This window comes from Centroberyx gerrardi, chromosome 7 (assembly GCF_048128805.1).
Source record: "Centroberyx gerrardi isolate f3 chromosome 7, fCenGer3.hap1.cur.20231027, whole genome shotgun sequence".
Lineage (NCBI taxonomy): Eukaryota > Metazoa > Chordata > Actinopteri > Beryciformes > Berycidae > Centroberyx > Centroberyx gerrardi.
In genome coordinates, this window is record NC_136003.1 from 28,735,290 (window position 1) to 28,760,335 (window position 25,046).

At 44.3% G+C, this 25,046-nt stretch overlaps 2 protein-coding genes across 3 annotated transcripts; one reads left to right on the forward strand and one right to left on the reverse strand.

Moving 5' to 3' along the window:
* Window positions 1-5,447: 5,447 nt before the first annotated feature.
* LOC139933226 (heat shock 70 kDa protein 1) lies at window positions 5,448-8,057 on the reverse strand. The gene is made up of 2 exons (XM_071927321.2): window positions 7,954-8,057; window positions 5,448-7,596 (listed from the first exon to the last, which is right to left on the reverse strand). The coding sequence occupies exon 2, from the start codon at window positions 7,576-7,578 to the stop codon at window positions 5,659-5,661; it is 1,920 nt and encodes a 639-aa protein (XP_071783422.1). The 5' UTR covers window positions 7,579-7,596; window positions 7,954-8,057; the 3' UTR covers window positions 5,448-5,658.
* Window positions 8,058-10,810: 2,753 nt separating this feature from the next.
* sh2b1 (SH2B adaptor protein 1) lies at window positions 10,811-22,297 on the forward strand. 2 transcript variants are annotated; one of them, XM_071927901.2, is made up of 11 exons: window positions 10,811-10,980; window positions 11,522-11,544; window positions 11,751-13,908; window positions 15,083-15,184; window positions 15,830-15,921; window positions 16,588-16,670; window positions 17,341-17,496; window positions 17,862-18,073; window positions 18,525-18,699; window positions 20,455-20,545; window positions 22,147-22,297. In XM_071927901.2, the coding sequence occupies exons 3-11, from the start codon at window positions 12,175-12,177 to the stop codon at window positions 22,166-22,168; spliced, it is 2,667 nt and encodes an 888-aa protein (XP_071784002.1). In that variant the 5' UTR covers window positions 10,811-10,980; window positions 11,522-11,544; window positions 11,751-12,174; the 3' UTR covers window positions 22,169-22,297. The 2 variants fall into 2 exon arrangements, with proteins under 2 accessions (XP_071784002.1, XP_078140999.1); XM_078284873.1 differs by lacking the exon at window positions 11,522-11,544.
* Window positions 22,298-25,046: the final 2,749 nt, after the last annotated feature.

Genomic DNA, 25,046 nt, shown 5'->3' on the forward strand with positions numbered 1-25,046 from the left:
TCCGGTCTCAAACCAAACACAAGAATTTGTCTCTTCCCTCGCATTCCCTCTGAACAAAAATAACTGACCATTGGTGACTTTATCAGATGGAGTTTTAAATAAAATAAAGTCTAAATCAACTGTTTTTTAATCACCAACACTCAAACTGCAAGTCACAGAGATCTTAGTTAAAGAAAAGATCACCCACATGGTTCTCAGAGCGCCCGAAACGAACTTCTGAAAGCCCTGAACCTTCATGGTTTATCAGAACATTACAATACGTGGGAGGTGAGAGAAGAGAAGGCTTGTTTTTAACAGCATTTAAATAGCAAAACCACACAAACAATTGATAGACTAGTTACACAGACACTACTGACTGTAGTAGAACTTACAAAAATTACAGAAATGAAACTATACAGGCTGCACATTATTTTAGATATCATTGTTGATATCTTTTATCGGGGGAAAATACAAGGCAAAGGGTTTGTGGGAATTTGGGGGATATAAGGGGGTGGTTGGAAATGGATGTAGGAGGGTTGGGTATTTGTGTGTGTGTGTGAACACAGGTGTTAATGTGCTCAGGTTGTTCACATGAAGAATTTGAGGAATTTGTTGGAGTCTTAGTTGGAAGTCGACTCCATTTTCTCCTCCTTGTTCTTCTTCTCCTTGCGGGTTGGAGTTAGGGCATCGATGAGCCTTCGAAGCCAGCTACGCTTCTTCTTCTTCTTCTTCGTCTTCTCACCGATGTCCCGCTCCAGATGAGCAATCTTGTCCATCATGAAGCTTTCCTTCTCGACCCACTCTCGCTCCTTCTCCTCCAGGGCCTGCTGGGTGTCATTTTTGGCCCTGAGGAGACCGGTCTTTTCCTCCTGCCACTGGAGGAGGCAGCTCTCCTGCTCCTGCTGAGCCTGCTGGGAGGCCAGGAACTTCTCCAGAGCCTTCTGGGCCTCCTCTTTCTCTTTTTGGAGAGTTTCCTGAAGCTCCGCTGCTTTAAAGAAAGCCTCCTTCTGTGTGATGTCCTGCTCCATAATTTGAAGCTCCAGGTTGAGGATGGCTGCCTGGCTTTTGTTTTCAGCCAGAGTGTTGAGGCTCTTCTCTCGTTGGAGCTCCTCTCTCAGCTCCTCTATTTTAGAGTGCAGAGCCTCCTTCTCCTTCTCAATGGCCTGGATCTTAATGGCCCGCTGCTCTGCATCTTTCTGGCCTTTCTGCAGCTGGAGCTGGAGCTCTGAGATATTTTTTGCTGCAGCCCTCTGGCAGAGGACTCCTTTCTCCACTTCAAAGGCCTGGATCTTGAGGGCCTGCTGCTTGGCATCATTTTGAGCTTTCTGCAGCTGGAGCTGGACCTCAGGAATATTTTCCTCAGCAGTCTGGGCATACCAGGTCTTCCTCTCAGCTGCAGGGGCATTGTCCTGGATGACTTGCTGCAGAACCGTCATCTGGACCTTCTGCATCCGGCCATTGAGTTGAATGATTTCCTCTGCAGCCCGGGCAGACTGGGTCTGCTGGCAGAGGGCATTCGTCTCCATCTCAGCAGCATTATGTTTGATGGCCTTCTGAAGAAGATTCATCTGCTTCCCCTGCACCTCCAGACTGAGCTTTAGAATATTTTCCTCCAAAGCTTTGGTCTCCTGGCCTGGACTGACCGTACGGGCCTCAAGCTGGAGGGTCTGCTGGTCTACATCATGCTGCAGTTTCTGCAGCTGTAGCAGGATCTCTGGCAGAGCATTCTCTGCAGCCTGGGTCTGCTGACCAACAGGCTTCTTCTCCAGCTCAGAGGCATCAGCATTGATGGCCTGCTGGTTCTTCTGGGCCGGGGCCTGTTCCTGGGCCTGTTCCTGGACCCGGTTCCGGCCCTGGCCAGAAGAGTCCAGGTCCAGAGGCAGCCTGATATCGTCTTCTGCCTCCATTATCTTCCGACAATCCTGGCTGCTCCATTTCTTCTGGACCTGGGTGTGTTTCTGGTTCTGGACAGAAAAGTCCAGTTCCAGCCTTCTCCATTTCTTCTGGACCTGGGTGTGTTTCTGGTTCTGGACAGAAAAGTCCAGTTCCAGCCTTCTCCATTTCTTCTGGACCTGGGTGTGTTTCTGGTTCTGGACAGAAGAGTCCAGTTCCAGCCTTCTCCCTTTCTTTCCCTGTCTCTTGTTCCTCTTCTTCCCTTGGAGCTGGACCGGGACAGGCTCAGTCTGCCTCTCAGCAGGGGGCTCCAGGCAGGCTGCCTGCTCTGCAGTGCCTACCTGGGCCTCCTCCGGCTCCGTGTTCCGCGGGAGCAACATGTACTTGTTCCCCTTGTCTCTCTTTCTCTCTCTGGGTGTCACCTCCATTGTGCCAAAGTATGAAATGCCTCTGTGGACCTCTGCACGCTCTTTTATACGTGTGATGACGCTGCCCTCGTTGTGACATCACAATGAGATTCCAAGTTCCCATTGGCTGATAGGCCGGCAGAGATGCTGCATGTTTACATTTGAATTTTTAATAAGGCTAGCTTCAGTTGAGTGAAAAAAGTATATTTTCTGGGTTTAAATAATCTGTACAAGAAGTGTAATGTGATTTAAAGATTCTAGTTAGTAGTGAGTGTTTGGAAAGAGTATTTTGGTTCTTCTGAATTTGTTGGAGACTGAAGTTGGTACGGCTCAGAAAGAGTTTAGCTGCATGTTCATTTGGTGAGTGATTATTTTGATGCACTTAACATCACACCAGTGTAATAGCACTCAACAATTAATAAGAAAAATGGATTTAAGGTGTATTTTGGAGAGTACGTTTTTGGCAGGTCAGGATAAAATGGATTGTTTATGTTTTAAGGCCAATTTGAATGTTAATGTTGAGAATGTATTATGTGATCAAGTTCAGGTAATTGTGTGTGTGTGTGTGTGTGTGTGTGTGTGTGTGTGTGTGTGTGTGTGTGTGATATTAAGTGTAGTATAAAGGTTTAAAGGGAAATGTATGTCTATATGTTTTTGATGCTGAAATATATTTTTGTGTCAGAATAAAGCTGAGCAGAGCTGTTCACACTCATCACTTCAGTGTGTGTTTCTGTTCCAGACTGTGAAGCATCTTGCTGCTGAAGCCGCTCACATTATCAACAGCACATCCAGAGAAAATGTAGTTCCAGTGTCTAATTACATTTCAAATTCATGCCATCTACGTGTATGTAAATATCTGGCAAATTTCAGTATATTTTCAAGCATTTCTCAAATATATTCTGAAATATACAGTATGTGAAATGTATTTTTTGTAGCTTGGGATAGCTCTGATGTCACTGAACTGCATCTGATCCCAGCAAACATGAGCAAACCTGAGAACTGCATCTTGACTTGATTTCCTACTGATCTGACAGGATGAAATATTTATTATTCTCAGGCAGGTTGCAGGCAAAACTCTGATCGGAAACAAATCACTTAAATTCCAAACTACAGTCTCCAGTTAGACTTTTCCATGTAACCTGAGAATTCATAAATCGTTAACTGTGCAAATGACTGTATATAACAAGTGCTGAGATGAGCATCCATAACACGTAAATCATCTGCATCTATTTAAGCATCTCTATAGCAACAAACATAAGGGACATATAGGCTACATAATGCTATAAGACATATTAAAACACAACATAAGGTACTTGAAAGCAAACTTAAAGGCATTAGCCTCCATCAGGTGGCACAAATATGAATAAAAATGGGCAAAAAGTAAAACCTGATAAAACAAATGACTTAATGTAGCCTAATGTAGACCAGGGCGGTGGGAATCTGAGTATTTCAAATATACAAAGCCATTATGTTTATGGTTTTTGCAATAAACGCCTTTTCTTGTGACATAATGAATATTTGCTCTTTCTACAGTAGCTTCACTCCAGTAGTCGGCTAATTAAAATAGCTTGACTGAGGAAAACACTGTTTGGTGTCCAGGCCTCTGTGATGCTGTGTAGGATTTAACATGTTGAACTGGTGACCTTTTATTTTTGTTAAGAATCACTGATGTAGACAAAACAATACATGACAACATTTTACGAAAAAATCACCACGCTAAGTGTTGCATATGGATTGAAAGCATCCTTAAAGGCATTAGGCAGTGGGAATGTGAGAAGGGTCACAAAATCATTCAAGTTTTCTAATCTATTCTAATTTTATTCTACTGCTGCTGTTGTGACAAATTGGTTACAGTCTATCCATCCAAAGGTTTGCTTCTTTTAGCCAAGCCAATCAGCACGGTGGTGATTGGATGACATTAGTTTGGTTCCTTTACTTCCATTAGCAATTAGCTTTATTGTAGATAGATCGATCTTTTACAGTTCTTGGGTTCTTCTTGTCTTGCGTTTGCTTGATTTGGGTAAGAACTATTTCCCCTGCCGCCATCCAACTACACCAAACTAGGTGCACAGGTGCATATTAATGCCTAATTGTGAGAACCACCACCATAGCTGTGCTTTTGCCCCCTACTGGCACAGAGTGAAAATAACTATGGCAAAAGACTAATATCAACCAAACTTAAAACACCCATTTTGGCTCCAACAGCTGCACTAATTGCAGTGGTGGAAAAACTACTCAAATCCTTTACTTAAGTAAAAGTAGCAATACCATAATAGAAAAATACTCCAGTAAAAGTAAAAGTTCTGCATTTACTTAAGTAAAAGTATAGAAGTATTAGCAGTAAAATGTACTGAAGTATCAAAAGTAAAAGTCCTCCTTCTTTCAGAGTGTTAAATTATTGTTGCATTAACCTGTAAGAAGTTTTTTAATGTTGTCGGTCTAACTGCTCCATATACTGTTGGGGAGTTTAAACTCTAACCATGCAACATATTTTATGAGCTTATCGTATGTTTAGCATGTAAAACCATATTTTGCAGAGTAACTAGTAACTATAGCCGACAGATAAATGTAGTGGAGTAAAAAGTACAATATTTCCCTCTGAAATGTAGTGGAGTAGAAGTATAAAGTCTCACAAAATGGAAATACTCAAGTAAAGTGCCAGTACCTCAAAATTGTACTTCAATACAGTACTTGAGTAAATGTACTTAGTTACTTTCCACCTCTGCTGTGATCTAACTATAAAGGTCCCATGAAGCTGCTTTTTAACAAAGACCTTCCTCACTGAGTGTGGACAGACTTCACTTACCTTGGTCAGGATCATTGTTAGTCAGTCAATCAGCTCAGACATCAGACAAATGTATTCTGTCTTTATCACTCTAGAAAGTTCTGATATCGGAAGAATGTGAATGTTTTCTTTGCTATAAATAGTGCTAACAAATAAAAGCACTTCAAAGAAATACAGTAAGTGAACACAACAGCAACTGAGTAGCTGCTATACTAAGCCTATATTTGTGTTCATTTATTGCTTTGAAGTGCTTGTATTTGTTAGCGCTATATTGTATATATATATATATATGTATTTTTCCACTTCCTTTTTAATTTTCATTAAGAAAAATTCTATAAAATATGATAAAAACCACAAAGATGAAATGGAAACTACCACAAAAATTCTATTTCATAGTCAATTTTATTGCAATGCCCAGCAATGCATGAATAAAAATATTTGCAACAGTCAGTTCTCTAAATATTCAGATTGTTTACAACTTATACATCACAAATACAGTAAGGATAAAAGTGAGAAACAGGAGTCATGAAGGTAAAGGTGAGTTTGAAGCCACTGTAGTGATCATAGTGATCAGTGTCAGAGTCTGAAGTCTCTTTAGTCGACTTCCTCGACGGTCGGGCCGTGGCAGCCGGGTCCCGCCTGCTCCCTGCAGCCGCCTGCAGGCGTTCCTCCCTGGTACAACTTGCTGATGACGGGGTTACACACCTTCTCCAGCTCTTTCTGCTGGTGTCGGTACTCCTCTTTATCGGCCAGCTGGTTGTTCTCCAGCCAGGCGACGGCCTGGTCGCACTTCTCCACCACCTTCCTCTGGTCCTCCTCGCTAATTTTGCCCTTCATGCTGTCATCCTGCACGCTGCTCTTCATGTTGAAGGCGTACGACTCCAGGGAGTTCTTGGCGGCGATCCTCTCCCTCTGAAGCTCATCCTCAGCTTTGTATTTGTCAGCGTCCTGCACCATCCTCTCTATCTCTTCTTTGCTGAGTCGGCCCTTGTCGTTGGTGATGGTGATCTTGTTCTCTTTGCCGGTGCTTTTGTCCGCCGCGGACACGTTCAGAATGCCGTTGGCGTCGACGTCGAAGGTGACCTCGATCTGAGGAACCCCTCTCGGAGCAGGTGGGATTCCCGACAGCTCGAACTTGCCCAGCAGGTTGTTGTCCTTGGTCATGGCTCGTTCCCCTTCGTAGACCTGGATGAGGACCCCGGGCTGGTTGTCGGAGTAAGTGCTGAAGGTCTGGGTTTGTTTGGTGGGGATGGTGGTGTTGCGTTTAATCAGGGGTGTCATGACTCCTCCGGCTGTCTCGATACCCAGGGACAGAGGAGCCACGTCCAGCAGCAGCAGGTCCTGAAGGTTGCCCGAGGTTTCGCCCGTGAGAATGGCGGCCTGGACGGCGGCGCCGTAAGCCACCGCCTCGTCCGGGTTGATGCTCTTGTTCAGCTCCCTGCCGTTGAAGAAATCCTGCAGGAGCTTCTGGATTTTGGGGATTCGGGTGGAGCCTCCCACCAGGACGACGTCGTGGATCTGGGCCTTGTCCATTTTGGCGTCCCTCAGGGATTTCTCCACCGGCTCTAATGTTCCCCTGAACAGGTCGGAGCACATCTCCTCAAAGCGAGCCCTGGTGATGGAGGTGTAGAAGTCGGTGCCCTCGAACAGAGAGTCGATCTCGATGCTGGCCTGGGAGCTGGAGGACAGCGTTCTCTTGGCCCTCTCACACGCTGTGCGCAGCCTCCTCAAGGCTCTCTTGTTGTGGCTGATGTCCTTCTTGTGTTTCCTCTTGAACTCCTCCACAAAGTGGTTGACCAAGCGGTTGTCAAAGTCCTCTCCGCCCAGGTGAGTGTCTCCAGCCGTGGCTTTCACCTCGAAGATGCCGTCCTCGATCGTCAGGACGGACACGTCGAAGGTTCCCCCTCCCAGGTCGAAGATCAGGACGTTACGTTCTCCCGACTTGCCTTTGTCCAGACCGTAGGCGATGGCGGCTGCTGTGGGCTCGTTGATGATCCTCAGTACGTTCAGTCCTGCGATGACGCCTGCGTCCTTAGTCGCCTGCCGCTGGGAGTCGTTGAAGTAAGCCGGGACCGTGATGACCGCCTTGGACACTTTCTGGCCCAGGTAGGCCTCAGCAATCTCTTTCATCTTCACCAGGACCATGGAGGAAATCTCCTCAGGGTTGAAGGATTTCTCCTCCCCTTTGTAGTCCACTTGAATTCTGGGCTTCCCTTCGTCTCCGACCACCTTAAAGGGCCAGTGCTTCATGTCTGCCTGCACCACCGCATCATCAAACTTTCTTCCGATCAGTCGCTTGGCGTCAAACACAGTGTTGCTGGGGTTCATGGCCACCTGGTTCTTGGCCGCGTCTCCAATGAGTCTCTCGGTGTCTGTGAAGGCCACATAGCTGGGGGTGGTCCTGTTGCCCTGGTCGTTGGCGATGATCTCTACTTTTCCGTGCTGGAAAACCCCCACACAGGAGTAGGTGGTGCCCAGGTCGATGCCAATCGCTACACCTTTAGCTGCACACATCTTGCTGGAGATGGCTGCCTGTGAAAACATGGAAGAACATTTTAGCAACAGGATTAAAGGAACTAAAAATGACATTACCATGCTACAACACATGAACACCTACTCACAGTATACATTTCACAGGCTACAGTATTATTTAACATTATAGGGTTAGTTCAATTATTACTCAGTTTAATTAAAATTAGCCACAAAATACATCATACTTCTTATGTGCATGATAACTTTTTAAAAGGCTCATCCAAATTCTGTGCTTAACTTATAGTAACGCTACTGCATTTACCAAATATGAAACTTAAAATTAAAGTATTAACTTCCAAACATAGTCTATCATCCCACTAAAGAAAAGATCCCAAATCAAATGAAGCCTGTACTTACTCTGCTCTGTTAGAAGCGTCTGTCCTGTAAAGGAAGAGGGTTTGTTTTCTTCTTCTCCTCTTGATCCTCTGCGCTGTGGGATCTGGTCGACTTGCTGCCTTTGCTCTCTGACGAGCTGCTTTATACCTCTGGACGGTTTCTGGCTGCTTCTAGACGCTTCACGCACCACTGTCAAGTCAGCCTGAATAAAAGCTATAACTTCCGGTTGTCAATTTCAAAATAAAACCATTACTGACGAACACATACTATAAGTAAATTGAATAACATTAACACATTTTATTCTGAAAGCAGAACCGTCTTACTTCCGGTATTAACTGACTAAATGACGCAGCTGTTTTAACACGTTACTGGCCAATGAGAGGCGCGAGCGCAGTATTGCTCACGGTCTGATGACGTAACAGCAATGTTCCAGATCCATCTGGAGTCGTGGAGCAAAACCTGGAGAGATCCAGACAGAAACCTTTATTTCTCCACTGTGTTTCTATGGTGATTCATTGTTTCACTGTATTCATCCAGAGGCTGTTATTGATCTGTGTTCATCTGTAGCTTCACAGCAGCTCAATGATTTGGTTGTTTGTGGTATTTATTTATTACATATGTATTTATTACTTATGTATTACTTATGTAAAAATAATGTACTGTTTAAAACTACTAGTGACTACTTCCCCAGTTTCCATAGGAAGTGCAGCTGGTAGGCGATGAGAGACTGTGTACAGCTAAAAATCACTGCACAGTGGATGAATATATGGAATAGTTAAAAAAAAATTTTGAGTTAAAGCTACAATATGTATTTTTGACATGAACATAACAACAAATTAATAGTATATATACATTATCAGTCTGTGTCTGTCTGTGACCCTGTGTGTTCAGGCCTAAATCCCTTAATTGTTTGCCTAAAATTGGCTTTTCACTGATGTTCAGGACGTTTTGGGGTGTATGCCATTTTCTTTGGGTGTGTCTTATGGGCGTGGCCAGTGGTGAGCTGGTTGTGGCTATGAAGATGAGGCTAGTGGCCACAGAGCAGGAAGTCACAGAAACAACAACAGAGGAAAGCAGTCAGAAAAGAAAGACCAGTGAAGTTAAATGTGCAGCAGACAAGACCCGTTCAAAAACACGGTGAACATCACAGTTGTTTTTTCCAACTGTAGATTAATTGGCTGCGTTTGCCATCGGGTTCTTCAGCACCTGTGCAGGCTTTACGGCGACGGTTACCTCAGGATAGATGACAGCTCATCAAGATGACTGACAGGTGTTGGGGCGGTAACTATGTGAGGGGGAGGAGGGCGGGGCTAACAATACACTTCCTGTCTCAAGGTGTCTGTCTCAAGAATGTATGATTCCTCACGCCACATAATAAATATGAACAAGTTTACTTTTACTAAAAGGTCAGCCTTATTGCTTTGGATAATGCTAGTATCCTACTATCACTCAACATAGTGTATGCTAAAGTGTTAGCATGGAGCACTGGAGCCAATGATCTACCAGGGACACATGGATGATTTTGGTGTCTCTGTTCTCATCACTTAACAGGTAGGTTGCCCTCCCAAAAACTTGGTTTGTTCCTTTAAGTTTAATCTCCTTGGTTTTCTGCAGCCACTGAATCGTGGGAAAAATAGTAAAGTGACAGAATCATGCAGTAAATCATCTAAAATGTTCTGCATTTGCCTTTCACCACCTCTGACTGTCACTGAGGGACGGCTGAGCTTTTATCATCACAGTCACTTCCAGTCTGGCTTCCAGACTTTTCACCCTAACCCCAACAAATCAAAATTAGGGACATTTCTACTGCTTTAAAGATGCAGTTTAAAGATGGTTCTTTCTGGAGTTGCATTAAAACACATTAACCGCTGATGTATGATGTCATTTGTTATACTTGATCCATGTTAATAATGACAATAATTCTGATTGGTGAAATATTACCATTTGATTAATAAGGCATGATGTTAGTAATGTTATCCATAATTTATAGGTTAGAGAAGTATTACATTTCCAAATTTGCAGCTGTATCCTATGCACTTTGTAATGAGATGTTATTCAGATAACTTAAATTTGTTTAAGATCCTTTGATTTACTCACATGCAGTTGATTCGTTAACACAAATTATATTTTTATGATAGCTTATAGGCCTGTTACATTTTTAAATTTTAAAAGCTACATTCTTGTTAATATTTAATTTAGTAGGAAACAAGTTGACCGCATGTAAATATTGTTTATTCAAAAGAAGTAGGCCTACGTCATTTAAGATGATCGCTGAACATGGGCGACAGTAGTTTATGGCAGGTTAGGCACTTGTCATTAAGTAAGTCCAAGTCTGATTGATTGGTTTTTATCATAGCGGACAGCAGACATCTATTTGGAAGCCATATCTAAAAAAAAACTAAAAAAACCCAACACACATCAGGGGAGCATTCAAGACCAATGTTTCCTCTAAACTGATAACTGGGTGACCTAGGTTTATCATTTAAAAAAAACATAATAACTCATCAATCACTGCTCCTCTTTGTCCCCATATAGTTGATATAAGTGAGTTTGCTTACGTTTTGGTGGAAAACAACATTAAAACCGGGACTTTGCCATACGGTTTAGTGACCTGAGACCCGGACAGATCAGGACAGTGAGGGTCTTGCCTTGTGTCAGTCAGTAGGCTGGATTAGTTTGAAGGGGTGGGGAGGAAGATGTCGGCCTAGTGTTTTTCATTCGTTCTTTTTTATCGTCATAGTTTTGGGAGGGGGCAGAGGGGTCATTCATCAAAATCCAGCCAGCAGTTGGCGGCGATGCAACTATTTTTAATGGCAGCTGTCAGAAAGCATGAAGGAGGAACACTGCGCTCACCGTCCGCTATCGCGAGAAACCGAGCAGTGCGAGAAGAACGGGTACAGGCAAGGCACAGCAATATTCATATTTAGCAACAACAACAACAACAACCATTATAAAATGATTATCACGCTAGCTAGACTGGAAGAATGATGATTCATAGTCCAGTTTCACCGAAAAACACGGATAAAAACACTGGAGTGTGAAATACAGGTAGAGAAAACGAGATTATATTGTGGTGAAGCAATATTGATAGCTAGCTAGCTGGTTTATTAATAGCTAGCTAACTGGCTAACGGTAGCGACATTAGCTTAGCTCGCAAAGAATCTTTCGTGATAGACGATTCAATATGTGGTCATGTTAGCCAGCCAAGTAGCTACAGCTTACAGTAGAATCACAAGGTCCGTTATATCTAACTAGGTAAGTAGTGAAGTACATTTATGGAGGTCCGTAAGTAAGTAAACGTTAGGTAGCTGTTGGCTAGCTAACGTTACACGTCTTAAAAGAAAGCTGAATGAGCAAGACTCACACATTGCTTGCTAGTTAACGTTAGCAAGATAGCGAATGAAGCGAGCTGATTTCTAACACATTATTCATCGCACTTAACGTTGCTCTACGTTACTGGTGGCGTGCAATAGTTAGCAATGGGCAATCCGTTGGGTTGCTTAGCTACTTGACGAGCAGCGAGTTTGTTTGTGTGACATGTAACGCTAGCTAATGTCAGCTTATCACAAGTCACCTTTCCTTTTTATAGATCATCATCTAAGAGCCAAAATGGTAAGATGTAACATCAGTTCGAAATCAAGCAAGAACAGACAAACTCTTGTTTCATACTTTGAAGATCAGCTAGTTAATAAGCAAAATAATTGGTTAGTTAACCACTGAACATGTTGTATTTGTCATCCTCTGAACCCAAATTGTGCTCTCTAGAGATGAATGACTGTATGCATTTGTGCACAATGTGTTCTGTGTTGTTTTTACAGGATGTGGCCATGCTCCTTTGGATGTATGACAGACGGTGAAGAAGAGGCAGACCTTGTGAATCTCACACATCTAACCTCCTTTACCCTTCCATTTACTGGCTCACCAATACCCATTTATTTCTTTTTAAAATGATAAATTATTTAATTTCATGAAAGAATGTAGCAAAGAGCTTAGCCTTGTAGATATTTGACCTCTTCTAACCCCATCGTGCATGGGTTTGATGCATTTTGTTTTTAACTGTTCAATTTAGATGGAGCTGAACGCAACACTTAAGTTCACACCCATTTGTAAATTATTAGACCAATGTGCCGTGTTTGCTCCCAGTCAATTACCCCAGCTGTGCAATCACTTCAGGTTTCTGTTGTATGTTTGAAGTGATTTGATAGATCATCAGTCAATCAGTGCCGCTGGCCTCTCAGGAGAATGAACGGCTCTCTTTTAACCCCGCCCAGCCCCCGGGCGGCAAACTCCTCTCCTCTGCCTCCATCACCCTCCCCATCTCCATCCCCTCCATCTCCCTCTTTACTGCCCCTGTCCCCCCGGCCGCCTCCTCTCCCACCTCTGGTGAGCCCTCCACCCCAGGCTCACCCGTCCTCCCTGTCAGACACCCCCACACCGTCCCCTTCGCCTTGCCTGAGCTGGACCGAATTCTGTGAGCTACATGCCCGTGTGGCGGCTGGTGACTTTGCCCGCCACTTCCGGGCTTTTCTCCTGGAGAACCCCCACTACTCCCCAGACTCAGCTGCTGCCTTCTGCCGCCGCTTTACCGACCGCTTTGTTCGTCACTTCCAGAGTGAGCTGGAGGGGGCGCCCCCACCGAGCTGTGCCACTGGGAGGGAGGAAATGGGGAGCTGGGCTCCCCAATCAGATGCCACTTCCCTGGAAGAGGAGGCGGTCTCACCCCTGCCCGTGTCTGGGGGAGCGGTCCTCCCATGTGCCCCGACTAACCCGACACGGGCCTCAACCAAGCCTGCGCCGACACGGCTAGTGTTGGAGAACCGCAGCGGGGACAGGTTTCAAGACTCCTATGCCCACACCCAAATCCTGCCTCCATCCTCCTCTTCGTCTTGCTGCTCCTCAGTGGGAGGGAACAACGGGAGGCGTGAGGAGAGAGGGGCCATGGTCGCCCCTGGGAACGGGGAGGCTCCAGTTGAGGAGGAGGAGGACAGCTGGCTAGGGGTGGCGGCTGTTGGGGAAGATGTTGACCCAGAAGAGAGGGAAGCAGAGTCCACAGAGGTTTGCCTGGACAATGCAGATCCCTCCCACACTCCTCAAATTCCGCCTTCCTCTTCCACTCCTCCACCTGGCTCCAAGGGCAGCAGTACGCCCAACTCCTCCAAAAGCAAACTGAAGAAGCGCTTTTCACTGCGGAGCGTTGGTCGCAGCGTGCGGGGGAGTGTCCGGGGCATCCTGCACTGGCGAAGCTCCTCCAGCGACTCGGCCCAGAGCCAGAGCCAGCTGCCCTCTAGCTACAGCTACACTATGGGTGTGCAGGACGCCGCCTTGGCTTCAGCCTCCAAGAGGAACTCTGGAACACAGCCTCCTACGCCCACCTCCTCTATGCCCGTCTCCCTCTCCCTGCCCCTCTCCCTGCCCCACTCCTCCTCCTCCTCTCTGCCGCCTTCGTCCTCCAGCAGCGCCACGTCTCTTTCTCTTTCTGAGGCGGCCCGGGACCGGCGGCGGAGCAACGGCGAAGGTGGCGAAAAGGAGAAGTGGAGCCAGCGCCTGGAGAAGCTCAGGCTATCGCGCTCGCCGCCTCCTGTCCTCACGTCAACAACCGTCGGGTCTCACGCCTCCTCTTCCACGCTGCCCCCTAGCAGCGCGGCCGCCGCTGCCATGGGACCCCCCAGGAAGGTGGGCCGGCTAGTGCGGGAGGGCGGGGTGAGCGTTAGTTCGTCCAGCGACGAGTTTAGCGGGAGTCACGGCTTTACCGGCTTCTCCTTTGGCCTACTGCATCACGGTACAGACAACAACAACGCTGCCTCGGCGTCGGCTGCTGCAGCTCAGGCTGGTCCAGTGCAGCCTCTGGCCAGCGGGGGCAACGTGCCCTGGAGAGGAGGCCGCTGGCATAAATGTCGTCTGGTCCTTAGGGAGAGGGACAAAGAAGGTAGTGAGCGGGGAGAGGAGTACTACCTGGAGTTCTTCATCCCACCCAAAGTAAGTGAGCCCCCTCCTAGGAGACATCAAATCATGTTGCCCATAGATGTTTTGTTAAGTTTTTATTTGATTAGGAAAAGTGTGAAGAGAAAACACAGCTGTGTAATTCTAAATAAAGCTACACAGAGGAATACAATTCAACAAAGTACATTATCATTTGTAATTGCTAAATAAAGTTGCTCAAACCACTGTTACATTTAAGTGTAAGTCATACACAAAGTCATTTTGTTAGAAATAGCACTTATGTTATATGCATAACAGGTATGATACAGAAGGTTTTGCAGCCAGAATTGGAATTAAGGATGGTGACTTTAAATGATCTAAACACAACAAACACAGTAAATGTTGAGGCTTACTGTCTACAGTTAATATAATAATTGAAAATTGGAAGAAATGCTTTATTCAGCCATCAAGAATTTAATCTGGACCAATCTTTGGTGAAGCCTGCTGTTGGACACGAACAGTATACCTTTTCTCAAAGGTATACTGTGACATTTTACCTTTTCTCAAAGGTATACTGTGACATTTTACCTTTTAAGTCTGTTATTTTCTTCTGCCCCTTCTTACAGAGTAAGAAGGGGCAAAGCATTTTTACCAAGTAACTTATTAGCATTCCTCATTCAAACCAAATGAGTACCACTCACCACAAGCTAGCTAAATGATGATGATGCTGACAGGCTGCTTTTAGAGCATCTGAAGTATAAATGCAGATGACTCCCTTACATTCAATGGCAAGTGAATAGCAAGAATAAGAACAGACTATAATTCAAAAAGTCACATAGTAGCTCTTATGGGCGATGGCTCTGGTATACCCAGGTTGCTGATGTACCACTGACTGTAATGATTCAGTGACAGCAGCAGCAACAAAATAGAAAATATACTTTGGCTGCTTTTGTTTAGGCTAGAAATTGTAAATGACATCAACCCAACTTTTACAGTCCTCTCCCACAAGCCTCTATTCTCTACACCTCTTCCACGTCATTTCTTAAAAACACACCTTTAAAAACTTTAATTTATTTTTTAGTTAATGATTATTACTGTTAGCCCTTGCCCTTTTTTCTGTAAAGTCTGGTTAAGAAATGGCTTCGTGAGTAACGATTACTACTCTTGCTGAAACAAAAATGCTAATGGAGAGCTGTCAGTTATTGATTTTGTGTTGTGTTTGTTGCCCCAGTCGTCCAAGCCCAGGCTGACTGTCCCATGCTGCTCTATTGTGGACGTGAGGAGCACCACGGCGCTGGAGGTCCCCGACAAGGAGAACACCTTCCTGCTGCAGGTAGTCACTGCTCTTCTCTCCGTCTCTGTTCCTCTGTCTTACCTGTCCCTCTCTGCTCAGTCTCTAAGGGCGCGTTCACACCAAGCATGTTGAAGCAGTTTATACAAAGGTATTTATTTATTTATTCTCTGGAGCGTTTACTCCTTCAGCTCGGTTTGTTTGGCCAGGTGAGAACAATGCCATTCGAACTCAGGTGGCACCAAATAATGGCACTGTGGAGCGGCTCTTTAGGAGTAGAAAAAGTAAGGAAACAACCCAAAAACACAAGGATATATGGGTAGGAGGAGACTGATCTTGACATCTGATAACTTCCTCATGTTTGTAAAGCATAGCATAACAAAATTAGTGTAAATCTCAGTCTAGACTGATGCTCATATTCAGCTATTTCTTCATGTGTTCTTAACTGGTATGAACACCAGACAAGAAGAGACAGACAAGTCCATCATGCTTAGTTAAAGTTACAGGGACTGGAATCAGATTTGTTTTGAATTTCAGTGCATTTAGTTCATAATAGACAAGAACATGCATCAGTCACTGAAAGAATTTTCCAACTTTCAACCTGAAGCTCTCAGTCTTGTGTTTTTCCTCTACTTTCATTCACATCATTTGGATTCTACCTTTCATTTTTCTTTGCATTTATTTCAGCTGGAAGGCTCGGTGCAGTATGTGATTGAGACGCGTGACGCTGTGCAGATGAGAGCCTGGCTGAGCGACATCAGGAACGGCATCTGTCTCAGGTAAGGGGGGCATCAGACACATTGGGATATCACCTGATAACTAGAGGAGTCCATTTCCTGGAGGAAAGGCGAGAGCAGCTGGACGCCTGCTTGCTTCCGCTCGAAAGGTTAAAGTTGAATAAATCAGGAAGAGTTTATCTTTCAGTAGTGTTTACAGTTCGACCACCAGATGTTACATAAAACTTATAGATTATCAAAAGGTTGAACACATATGCACATCTCCTAAATAACCTGAACATTTTAAAGTTGGATTGAAGTCTCTAGCTCAAACTAGTTAAAACGGAGAGAATATAGAAGAAGTGGGCAAGAGTTTTGGTATGAAAAATCATGCTAAACCTGTATCAGCAACACAGAGTAGAGAGAAGGTAGTTTGTGGCTCAATATCACAGTTAACATAAATATTCATAAAATATCCTCTATGGTCTTGAATAGCAATAAAATTTGTGTTGTTATCAACTGTCATTTTATTTCTGTTGCAAACTTTGCCAGCGAGGCTTTCAATTTTTCTATTTTCCTAACCTTTATCCAATTAAAAACAATTCATGTTTACAATATTATTTTAATGTTAGGCTACATGTTTCTGTTTCAGTACCATTTGCAGTTCCAGTACCATTAAATTTTGTGTGTGTGGGTTTGAGGTTCATAACTCCCTTTTCTCCCCTACAGTGAACAGGAAGACGTTGAAGGTGTGTGTGGCGGGGCGTTGGACATAAGCGGGACGCCCGAGTTTGTTGATCGCCTTTCACAAGGTGTGTGTGTGTGTGTGTGTGTGTGTGTGTTTTTTTGTGTGGGAGAGCTTTACAGGATACTGTAGTATAGTTTATAGCACAGTGAATCTCTTGTAGCTGTACAGTATGTTCCTTGGTGATAGAACTAGAGACAAAAGTATGCAGTGGGTCAGTACACATTTTCATCATAATAATAGTCCCCTACTATTGTTTCCTCCAGGTATTTTTTGATTTTGGGATTGTATGTTTTGTAGAATCAACAATGTCGTACAAATTTTGTCAAGAAATTCAGTGTTTAAAAAAATGTTTAATTTTTAAAAAGCACATAGGGATGTGATTTTGTTTGAGGGTTTTTTTTCAGCATTTCAGGTTTCAACTCCCAGTCATTTGTAATCCTAAATTACTGTTTTTGAGCGTAGCAAATTTAACATGAACTCTAATCAAAACATCTGTCAACACGCAGGTCATTGCACCTTCAGTTGACCTCCTTTGACTTGCAATATTCTTACTTTTCCCTCAAACAGTTTTCATAAATCTTTTGTGAACTAGGTGCTTTTGGGTGCAATAATGAGAGCGTCAACAAGTCAATGTACTAACTACCTATGTACATACTGTATTTCCTCTTTGTGTATGTATTTAGTAGCCATGCTGATTCACTGTCTGCCTTTCTGTGGTCCTGCTGTTGTCTCAGTGTGTTATGGAGGCATCGGAGGCTCCTCCCCTTTGATGGATCCTCTCCCACCGGAGCTGCCGCCTCGAGCCCCTCTGGACGAACCAGACGGCCGGGTTCTCGGAGGAGGCGGGGCTAGTCTGGGTACACCTTTTGCTGAGACGCCAGATGCCACAGGTGAATACTATCTTCAGACTTTTTTTTTTCGTTTGAAAGAATGGAAAACACAGTATATGTCTCGAACACAGAACTGGGGTTGATTGGCATGGGGGAGACCAAAGTGATTCACCCCATTTAATCTACCTGCAACTCTCCTATAATTAATTGTGCGAGTATGAATTACTGCACTCTGATTCTTCTTCCTTTCACATTCCCCACATGCCAATCAACCCATGGCCTGCTGTGAATATTTCAGTTTCCATTTGTTTCAAACTAAAAAACAAGTATAAAACCCTTTTTATTTTGCATTGATCAAAGAGGAAAAGAATTGAGATTGTAGAAAATTGCACTGAGCATGACACGGACCCCTCGCCCTTCTCCAGGCTCCTTCCTGTTCTCGGAGGTAACGTCTGCCGAGGCGGTGGAGCACCCGCTCAGCGAGTGTCAGTGGTTCCACGGCACCCTGTCGCGCCTAAAGGCCGCCCAGCTGGTGTTGGCCGGCGGCACGGCGAGCCACGGCGTCTTCCTGGTACGCCAGAGCGAGACGAGGCGCGGCGAATATGTCCTTACCTTCAACTTCCAGGGCAAGGCCAAGGTGAGGCTGGGAGACGAGCTGTGTGTGTGCGGGTGTGTGTGTGTGTGTGTGTGTGTGTGTGTGAGTGTGAGAGAGAGAGAGAAAGTTCCTAATTCAAGATATTAAGTGGATTCCTTTGCCATGTGTATTTAATCTGTATGTCAAGTTGAGACCAAAGGTGTTTTTGAAGGCCCATATCCATATTTTCAGACTGAAGGTGTTGAAATTTTATGGTGGTATTCAGTCTTTACCCTTCAATCCTGCCAACAGTTCCCATGATGCAACACATGCATTCTGGGGTCAAAGTGGATCTTTAGAGTTCAGGGGATGCAAAACTACAGTGCATCAGAATTCAGATTTCTGCAAGTCAGTCGAATTCTGGATGAATGAATTAATCCTATTTACTGTTCTGGTTGATTTTTGACCTTTTGACATGTAGTCTCAAGCTAACTGAGCGCTTCCCTCCCACCAGCACCTCCGTCTGTCCCTGAACGAGGACGGCCAGTGCCGGGTGCAGCACCTCTGGTTCCAGTCCATCTTTGACATGCTGGAGCACTTCCGGGTGCACCCAATCCCCCTGGAGTCTGGCGGCGCCTCGGACGTCACGCTCATCAGCTTCGTTGGCGCCACCGCCGTTCGCCAGCCAGGTAAACTGAGAGGAAGCACAAGTGGAAAGGGCGAAGGGGTGAAGGGGTCAGGAAGTGAGAGGGATCAGCTGTAAGGACCGCTGGTCTCTCCTAGCTCAGCGGGGCGGGCAGCGTGCTAACACTGCCGGGGTTGGCGGTTAGGGAGGTGATGGATTGTGGTTCAGTTAATACTAATCTTTATTTATGTAGCACTTTTAAAAACAGAAGCTACAAAGTTCTTACCAAACAGGCATTAAAGACCCCATTAAGTGGCATGGACGTATTTCTGAATGAAACAGAAAGTTAGGGTGGGAAGCGTCAGTGGGAGGGACTTATTTGAATATTGAGGGAGTGGGAAATTTTTGTATCCACCCCTGTGCAGGATGAGTCATCAACAGAAATGTGCTATTTACTAGAAACAGTCTGTTAAATTTTGATATAAAATGTCTAGAAATCAAAACATTTTTTATTTCATGGGAATAATGAAAAAATGGGTATAACAGACGTAAACAGTGGTAGTGAGGAAGAAGGCAAAAAATGCAGAATAAAGCAGGCAAGTCAAATTAGTTTTATTTGAAAAGGGCTTTTTGTACAAATGGGTTTTGAGAAGTGATTTAAAGGATGACACTGATTCAGCCTCACAGCCTGATGGCAAAAGCCCAGTCAGCAGTCCAGGGGTGTGTGACCTGTTCATTTGGTTCTTAAAGGACAATTCCAACGTGATTGCAGTTTTTTTGCTCATTTTTTACATTTTCCATCCCGCTTTTTCCTCTCCAAAATAAAAGTTTCATCCAATAGCTAACATTCTCTCTTCACGGTTACATTAGGACCGTCTTCTGTCAATCAAAACCATGAAATGGACAACAGACAAACCAAAGCAAGCTAGAGTGAAACGGAAAATTTTACTTAATTATGGCTTGAATTTTCTGCCGCCTTCTTTATTGGCAGTAACTCGTAATATTTAGACAGCATTTGTTTCAAAATATTAACTTCTAAAAACAATGAAAATAACGTGACAAAATAAAATCACCGGAAAACGATGTACAGTGATGTAAAACAGTGAGGGAATGCAGGAAATGAGCAAAAACTCACTCTGGAACTGTCTTTTACTCCATCAAACTTGTGTGTGCATATGCATGTGTGCCATATTTTTCTATGTGTTGTTTTTTTACAAAGATACTGCATGATATCTGTAATGTCCAAAGGCATGCATGCTTCCCTCCACCTGCACATCCACACTTTTATTCACTTTACAGTCCCTTTGCAACGTAGGATAACTTTAACCGTTAGACAGGCGCTCCTCAGTCATTTCATGTCAACATATCTCCATATCAGCCTTATCCTTAACCGATCTGCCTTGTCTCTTCTATCTTCCCTTCACCAGCCCTCCTCAGCCCCTCCTCTCTTTTTTACCTGTCTAGAGTCAGATGTTGGAAAATTTTAAATTAGTTTCCTTTCGACTCCTGTAAACTCAATACTCCATCTCAAAGGAGTCTCATCTGTTTTCTAAGAGGAATCAGACCATGATCGATTGGTTTCCTCAGCAGAAATGCCCCTAGACTAGAAGAGAGTTCACCAGTGTAAGAGTTGACCATGTTGAATGCTGAATACCAATACTAACTATTTTGATACCAAACCCAGCTCACCAACTTAACCCCCCCCAGCCCGATCCTCCATCCGCCCGCTCCCCCATCGCACCCAATGGTGCTCTGACGTGGCTGTCTCTGTTGTTGTTGTTGTTGTTGTCTGTTGTATCCGTTGGCTCATCCCTTGCAGGCCGGGACAGGGCAGGCAGCCGGCCTACAGTCTGTGATGTCATCACCACGCGCCATCCTGACTCTCCATCAACCCCCATCTCTGACTGTGTGTAAGTGAGACCGGACCCAGCTGAGTACAAGTGTGAGAAAGAGGGAGTGTTTGGGTGTGAGAGAGGTGAACTGTGTTTTTGTTTTTTTTTTTGTTTTTTTTTTTGTTCTATTCAGATTAGACATATTGACATGTTGCCCATAAGAGAGACTGTGGAGGGAAGAAAGGTGTAGAATAGAGCTGGATGCGGGGAAAAAATCAATGCACCAATACATCGCAAATGTATTCTTTTTTGATTCTGAATCAATTCTGCAAATCCTAATATCGATACTTGTAACCTGCGTTGTTTTACAGAGGAGCAGGTTTAAATTTTCATTTTTAAGTTCTCCTCTCCTGTAGGTGGCTTTCTCACAATCACAAGTACGGAAGCCCCACAGAACAATAATACATCTGATCAATAATAATGCAGGCGTGTGTGAACCAGCACCAGCAAATCTCAAAATGGATATTTGGGTGAATTTTGGTTTGAAAAGCAAAAAGAGCGATATTATGTCTATAAATGTAACGTGCATATGTTTTATAGGCTTAAGACTTAATTTTGCTCTGTACGTTTTTTCTTTTGGTATTAAAATATTGTGGTAACATGACGAACTTACACACAAACCTGAACCTAGATACCAGTCGAGTGTTAAATCTGACAGAACTGAGCCTAGATACTAGTGTGTTTAGTTAAGTTCAAGTCGAAAGGAGTTTATTGAATACGTCTCCATGTCACTACGAGTTGTTTGAGTTCACTACAGCACACAGAAGTCTCCATTATTTACATTGAATTTGGCTAATTAAGAAGAATACATTTAAAATCATTTTTTTCCCCCTCAATTTGTCCTCTAATCCATATCAATAATTCACATAATTATGTATCACAACACTAAAAAGATACACTCTATAGTTTGGATCAGATCACTCATATATATGTTGCATATAATATTAATACTCTGTGAAGCATTGAATTGTATCAAATCCAATTGACTTGTATTGTGACCCATAGTGTGTGAATCAAATCGTATGGTGACGTATCTAAGCCTAAAGGACAAGACAGGAAAAAATAGAAAAACCTGTTCCTGGTTTAGGATTACCCATCATCAATGATAGTATCACAGTCAGTATTAGTAATTTGCACCTCTCCTCTAGTCATTTCTCCGATCAAATTCACCTGCAAGACTTCAAACATCACTAATTCTGACGTATTTTCACATGTTCACACACAGTTGTGCCTTAGATAAGACCAGAGAAGATTCCTCAGTAGGGTCTGAATCGTTTTTTGCGTGTCGAGCTGTGTGCGTGTGTGTGTGTGAGGATGAGAGTGTGTATTCGTCCCTCGGTTTGGACTGCTTCCATGACTCCCATGGACTCCATGACCGCAGACTTCTTCCGCCTAACCCGGGCACTCACTCTCATATTCTCTCTTTTTCTCTCCTTCCTTCCTTCCTCCTCCCTTCCTCCCACCACGCTCTCATTCACTCCTTTCACTTTTGGCCTCCTTTCCTCCTCCCCCCTCCTGCCTTCCTTTTATTTACACTTTTTTCTCATTTTTCCCCCCCGCTCCCTTTCTCTTTCTCTCTCTTTCTCTCTTCCTCTCGTCTTGTTTCTTCCTCCATGCAGACTTGACCAGCAGACCCCGTAGCCCCCCTCAGCCTCCGCCTCCCCCCCTGCCGCCCGGCCGCCCGCCGCCCCCCACCCCGCCGCAGGAGCGAGGGAGCGAGGCGGAGCCGGGAGGAGGAGGAGGAGGAGGAGGAGGAACGGCCGCGGTGACGACAGCAACGACTGGAGGAGGAGGAGGAGGAAGTGGCGGCGGCGGCAGCAGCGGAGGTGGAGTTGGAGGTGGAGGAGGTGGTGGTGGTGGTAGTGGAGGAGGTGGAGGTGGAGGAGGAGGAGGAGGAGGAGTGGAGGACTGGGAGGAGAGGGAGAGGGACAGGGACACCCCTCTCCGCCAACTGGAAGCCGTGGAGGGCGAAGAGCGGGACGGAGCGAGGGCGCCCCGAGCCATCGACAACCAGTACTCCTTCTTCTGATGAAGGGAAGGGCAGGAGGGGGAGGAGTGTGTGTGTGTGTGTGTGTGTGTGTGTGTGTGAGCGTGTCTGAGAGTGTGTGTGAGTGAGTGAAAGGGAGATCGGATGAGGCGGCGTACATCATAGCCATTCATAACCAGTATTTTTATTTTGTTAGCAAGGTAGAGGTGAGGAGGAGGAGGACGAGGTAGAAAAGTACTAACACTATATGAGAGAGAGAGAGAAGACTCTAATGATGGAGAGGAGGGTGAGAGCAGCTTTAGAACACTAAATAACGGTACATTTCATTTTTTTTTTTTTTTTTTTTTTTAGTCGGATAAGCTTTTTGCCGGTACGCCTCACAGCAGGCTCTTGTATGTGCAAATGAAAAGCAGTGAGAGAGCTGAAGCCCTGTGAAGCCAGCAGTCCCAATACCTCACAGTGGTCCTGCCAAGACAGCACACGCTAGCCAGAAGCCAAACACTCTTCTACAGTGGCAAACCGCCCCGCCGCGTCGCCGCCTCTCTCTCGTACAGAGAGGAACAATCTGCCGGTTTAAAGGTGCAACATGTAGCGTTTTAACATCCGTAAATCAGTACCGCACTAATTTTGAGACACTAGTATCATCAAACTTGCACTACATGTTCCCCCTATAGAGTAGATGATCTGATTTTGGAGCGCCTTGCTGCATAAATTTGCATATTAATGAGGAAAAACTGATTTTCTTGGAGTTACTACAATTCCTTAATGCTTCAAGATACAGTTCATATTAATGCCACGATGTGTTATGTGAAGACAAGTATGCTGCTGACATGGAAATATTTGCCAATTCATCCATTCTTTTCATTAATTACCTCATTAGCATAACTGGTTATGTTTAATGGCCGGATTATGGCCGGACATTAGGCAGCTTAAGTGCTTCTGGTACATTGTAGCCCACAGGGTCGGATCTTTTTGAAAATCTGCTGGATTGCTTTACGGTACAAAGGGAGATTGCTTTACGGTACAAAATAACAACAGTTTTTACTTTACAACTTTATTCCAGTTCCACTATTTTAACTGCATACTTTCAACTTAATGTTAGCTTACATATTTGGCTGGTCTTACTCTTTTGTGACAAGAGACTATGGATTTATGGAAATGTGGTCGCAACACAAAATGCTACATGTAGCACCTTGCTTACTGGCAAACACACCTGGTAGAACATCAGCTAATACATCTTATGAAGTGTCGTCTGGTAAATTTGGCATACAAGTGATCCACCAAGAAGCACTTTATTTCAATAAAATCTCTACTTTTAGAACTGGTTGACACCGTTCACTACCGCCCAGCATGGTGTGTTCAGTGGAAGAAGATTGTGGGAAATAACAGGCAAACCTGCTGTAAAAGTTTACATTTTATTGAAATAAGTGCAACTAGGTGTATTAGATGTATGCTGCATTGAAGAGCGGACCCTAATGACGCATATGTTTTAAAATCATGTCTAGCAGCTATGTGTGTTTTCCATTAAGCAAAGGCAACATTAAACTGCCAGATTTTTAATGTTTTGTGAAACGTTCTCTCCATACAAGAGAGACTGGAATGTAATGGGGCAAAGTGGCAAATACACTAGAGACAGGAAACATTTACCTCAATCACTCTCAGCAGCATCACTCAACCTCTCTCTCTCTCTCTTTCTCTCTCTCTCTCTCTCTCTCTCCACACTAACTCCTGGCTGTACCTTTATGGTAGAAAAAAAGGCTGAACTGGGAGAGATTTATTTTCTTTCAGAGAGAAATTATTATTGATAATGATACCAATAACAATAATATTGATGGAAATAATAATAATGACGGTCGGAATAATAATAGTATTAATTTTATTTTTGTTTTTAAAGATACCTTTTTTTTTTTTTATTTTGTATGCTTACTCCCATGTACGTGTAACACTTGTTCCAACCCCCCCCCCCCCCCCCATCCTGTTATTTCAGTTGAAATTTCTTTGTGCCTTTTTATTTTTGGGAAAAAAAAGAAAGAAAAAAAAGAAGAAAAAAAAAAAAGATTTGCTATAACGCCTCATTCTCAAGGCTATCCCTCGCCCTCTCTCATGCTGTCCTCTCCTCCTCAACCCCATCCTCCTCCGTTCATTGAGGAAAAAAAAAACAAAACACAGAAATAGCAGAAAAAAAAAAAAACGATAACGTCAATGAAAAAATACCTACTTTTTCTACTTGTGCCTTTCTGTGTCTGTCGTCTCCTCTCGTCATCGGCCTTTGCCTGCGTTCGTGTCGCTCTGTCCTCGTTTATCATTCAGTTAAGAGCTTGCCTGTTTCTTTCTGTCCACCCCCCCCCTCCCCCTTCCCCCTCCCACCCATTGTTGACATTTCTACCGGTCTCTCTCCTTTTTCTTTTGCTCGGAGTCATGTATTTGTCTGTATATGCACCTCCCCCCCCACCCCCGCTCCCACCACCCACCCCCACCCCAATCATCCTGTTCTGTGTCCTTTTCTCAGTTTTAAAACTCTTTGTGCCTTTC

Coding starts and splice junctions, on each gene's coding strand:
- sh2b1 (XM_071927901.2), top strand. CDS start 12,175: ATGAACGGCTCTCTTTTAACCCCGCCCAGCCCCCGGGCGGCAAACTCC. Junction 15,922..16,587: donor AGGAACGGCATCTGTCTCAG/GTAAGGGGGGCA, acceptor TCTCCCCTACAG/TGAACAGGAAGACGTTGAAG. Junction 18,074..18,524: donor ACTTCCAGGGCAAGGCCAAG/GTGAGGCTGGGA, acceptor CCCTCCCACCAG/CACCTCCGTCTGTCCCTGAA.
- LOC139933226 (XM_071927321.2), bottom strand. CDS start 7,578: ATGTGTGCAGCTAAAGGTGTAGCGATTGGCATCGACCTGGGCACCACC.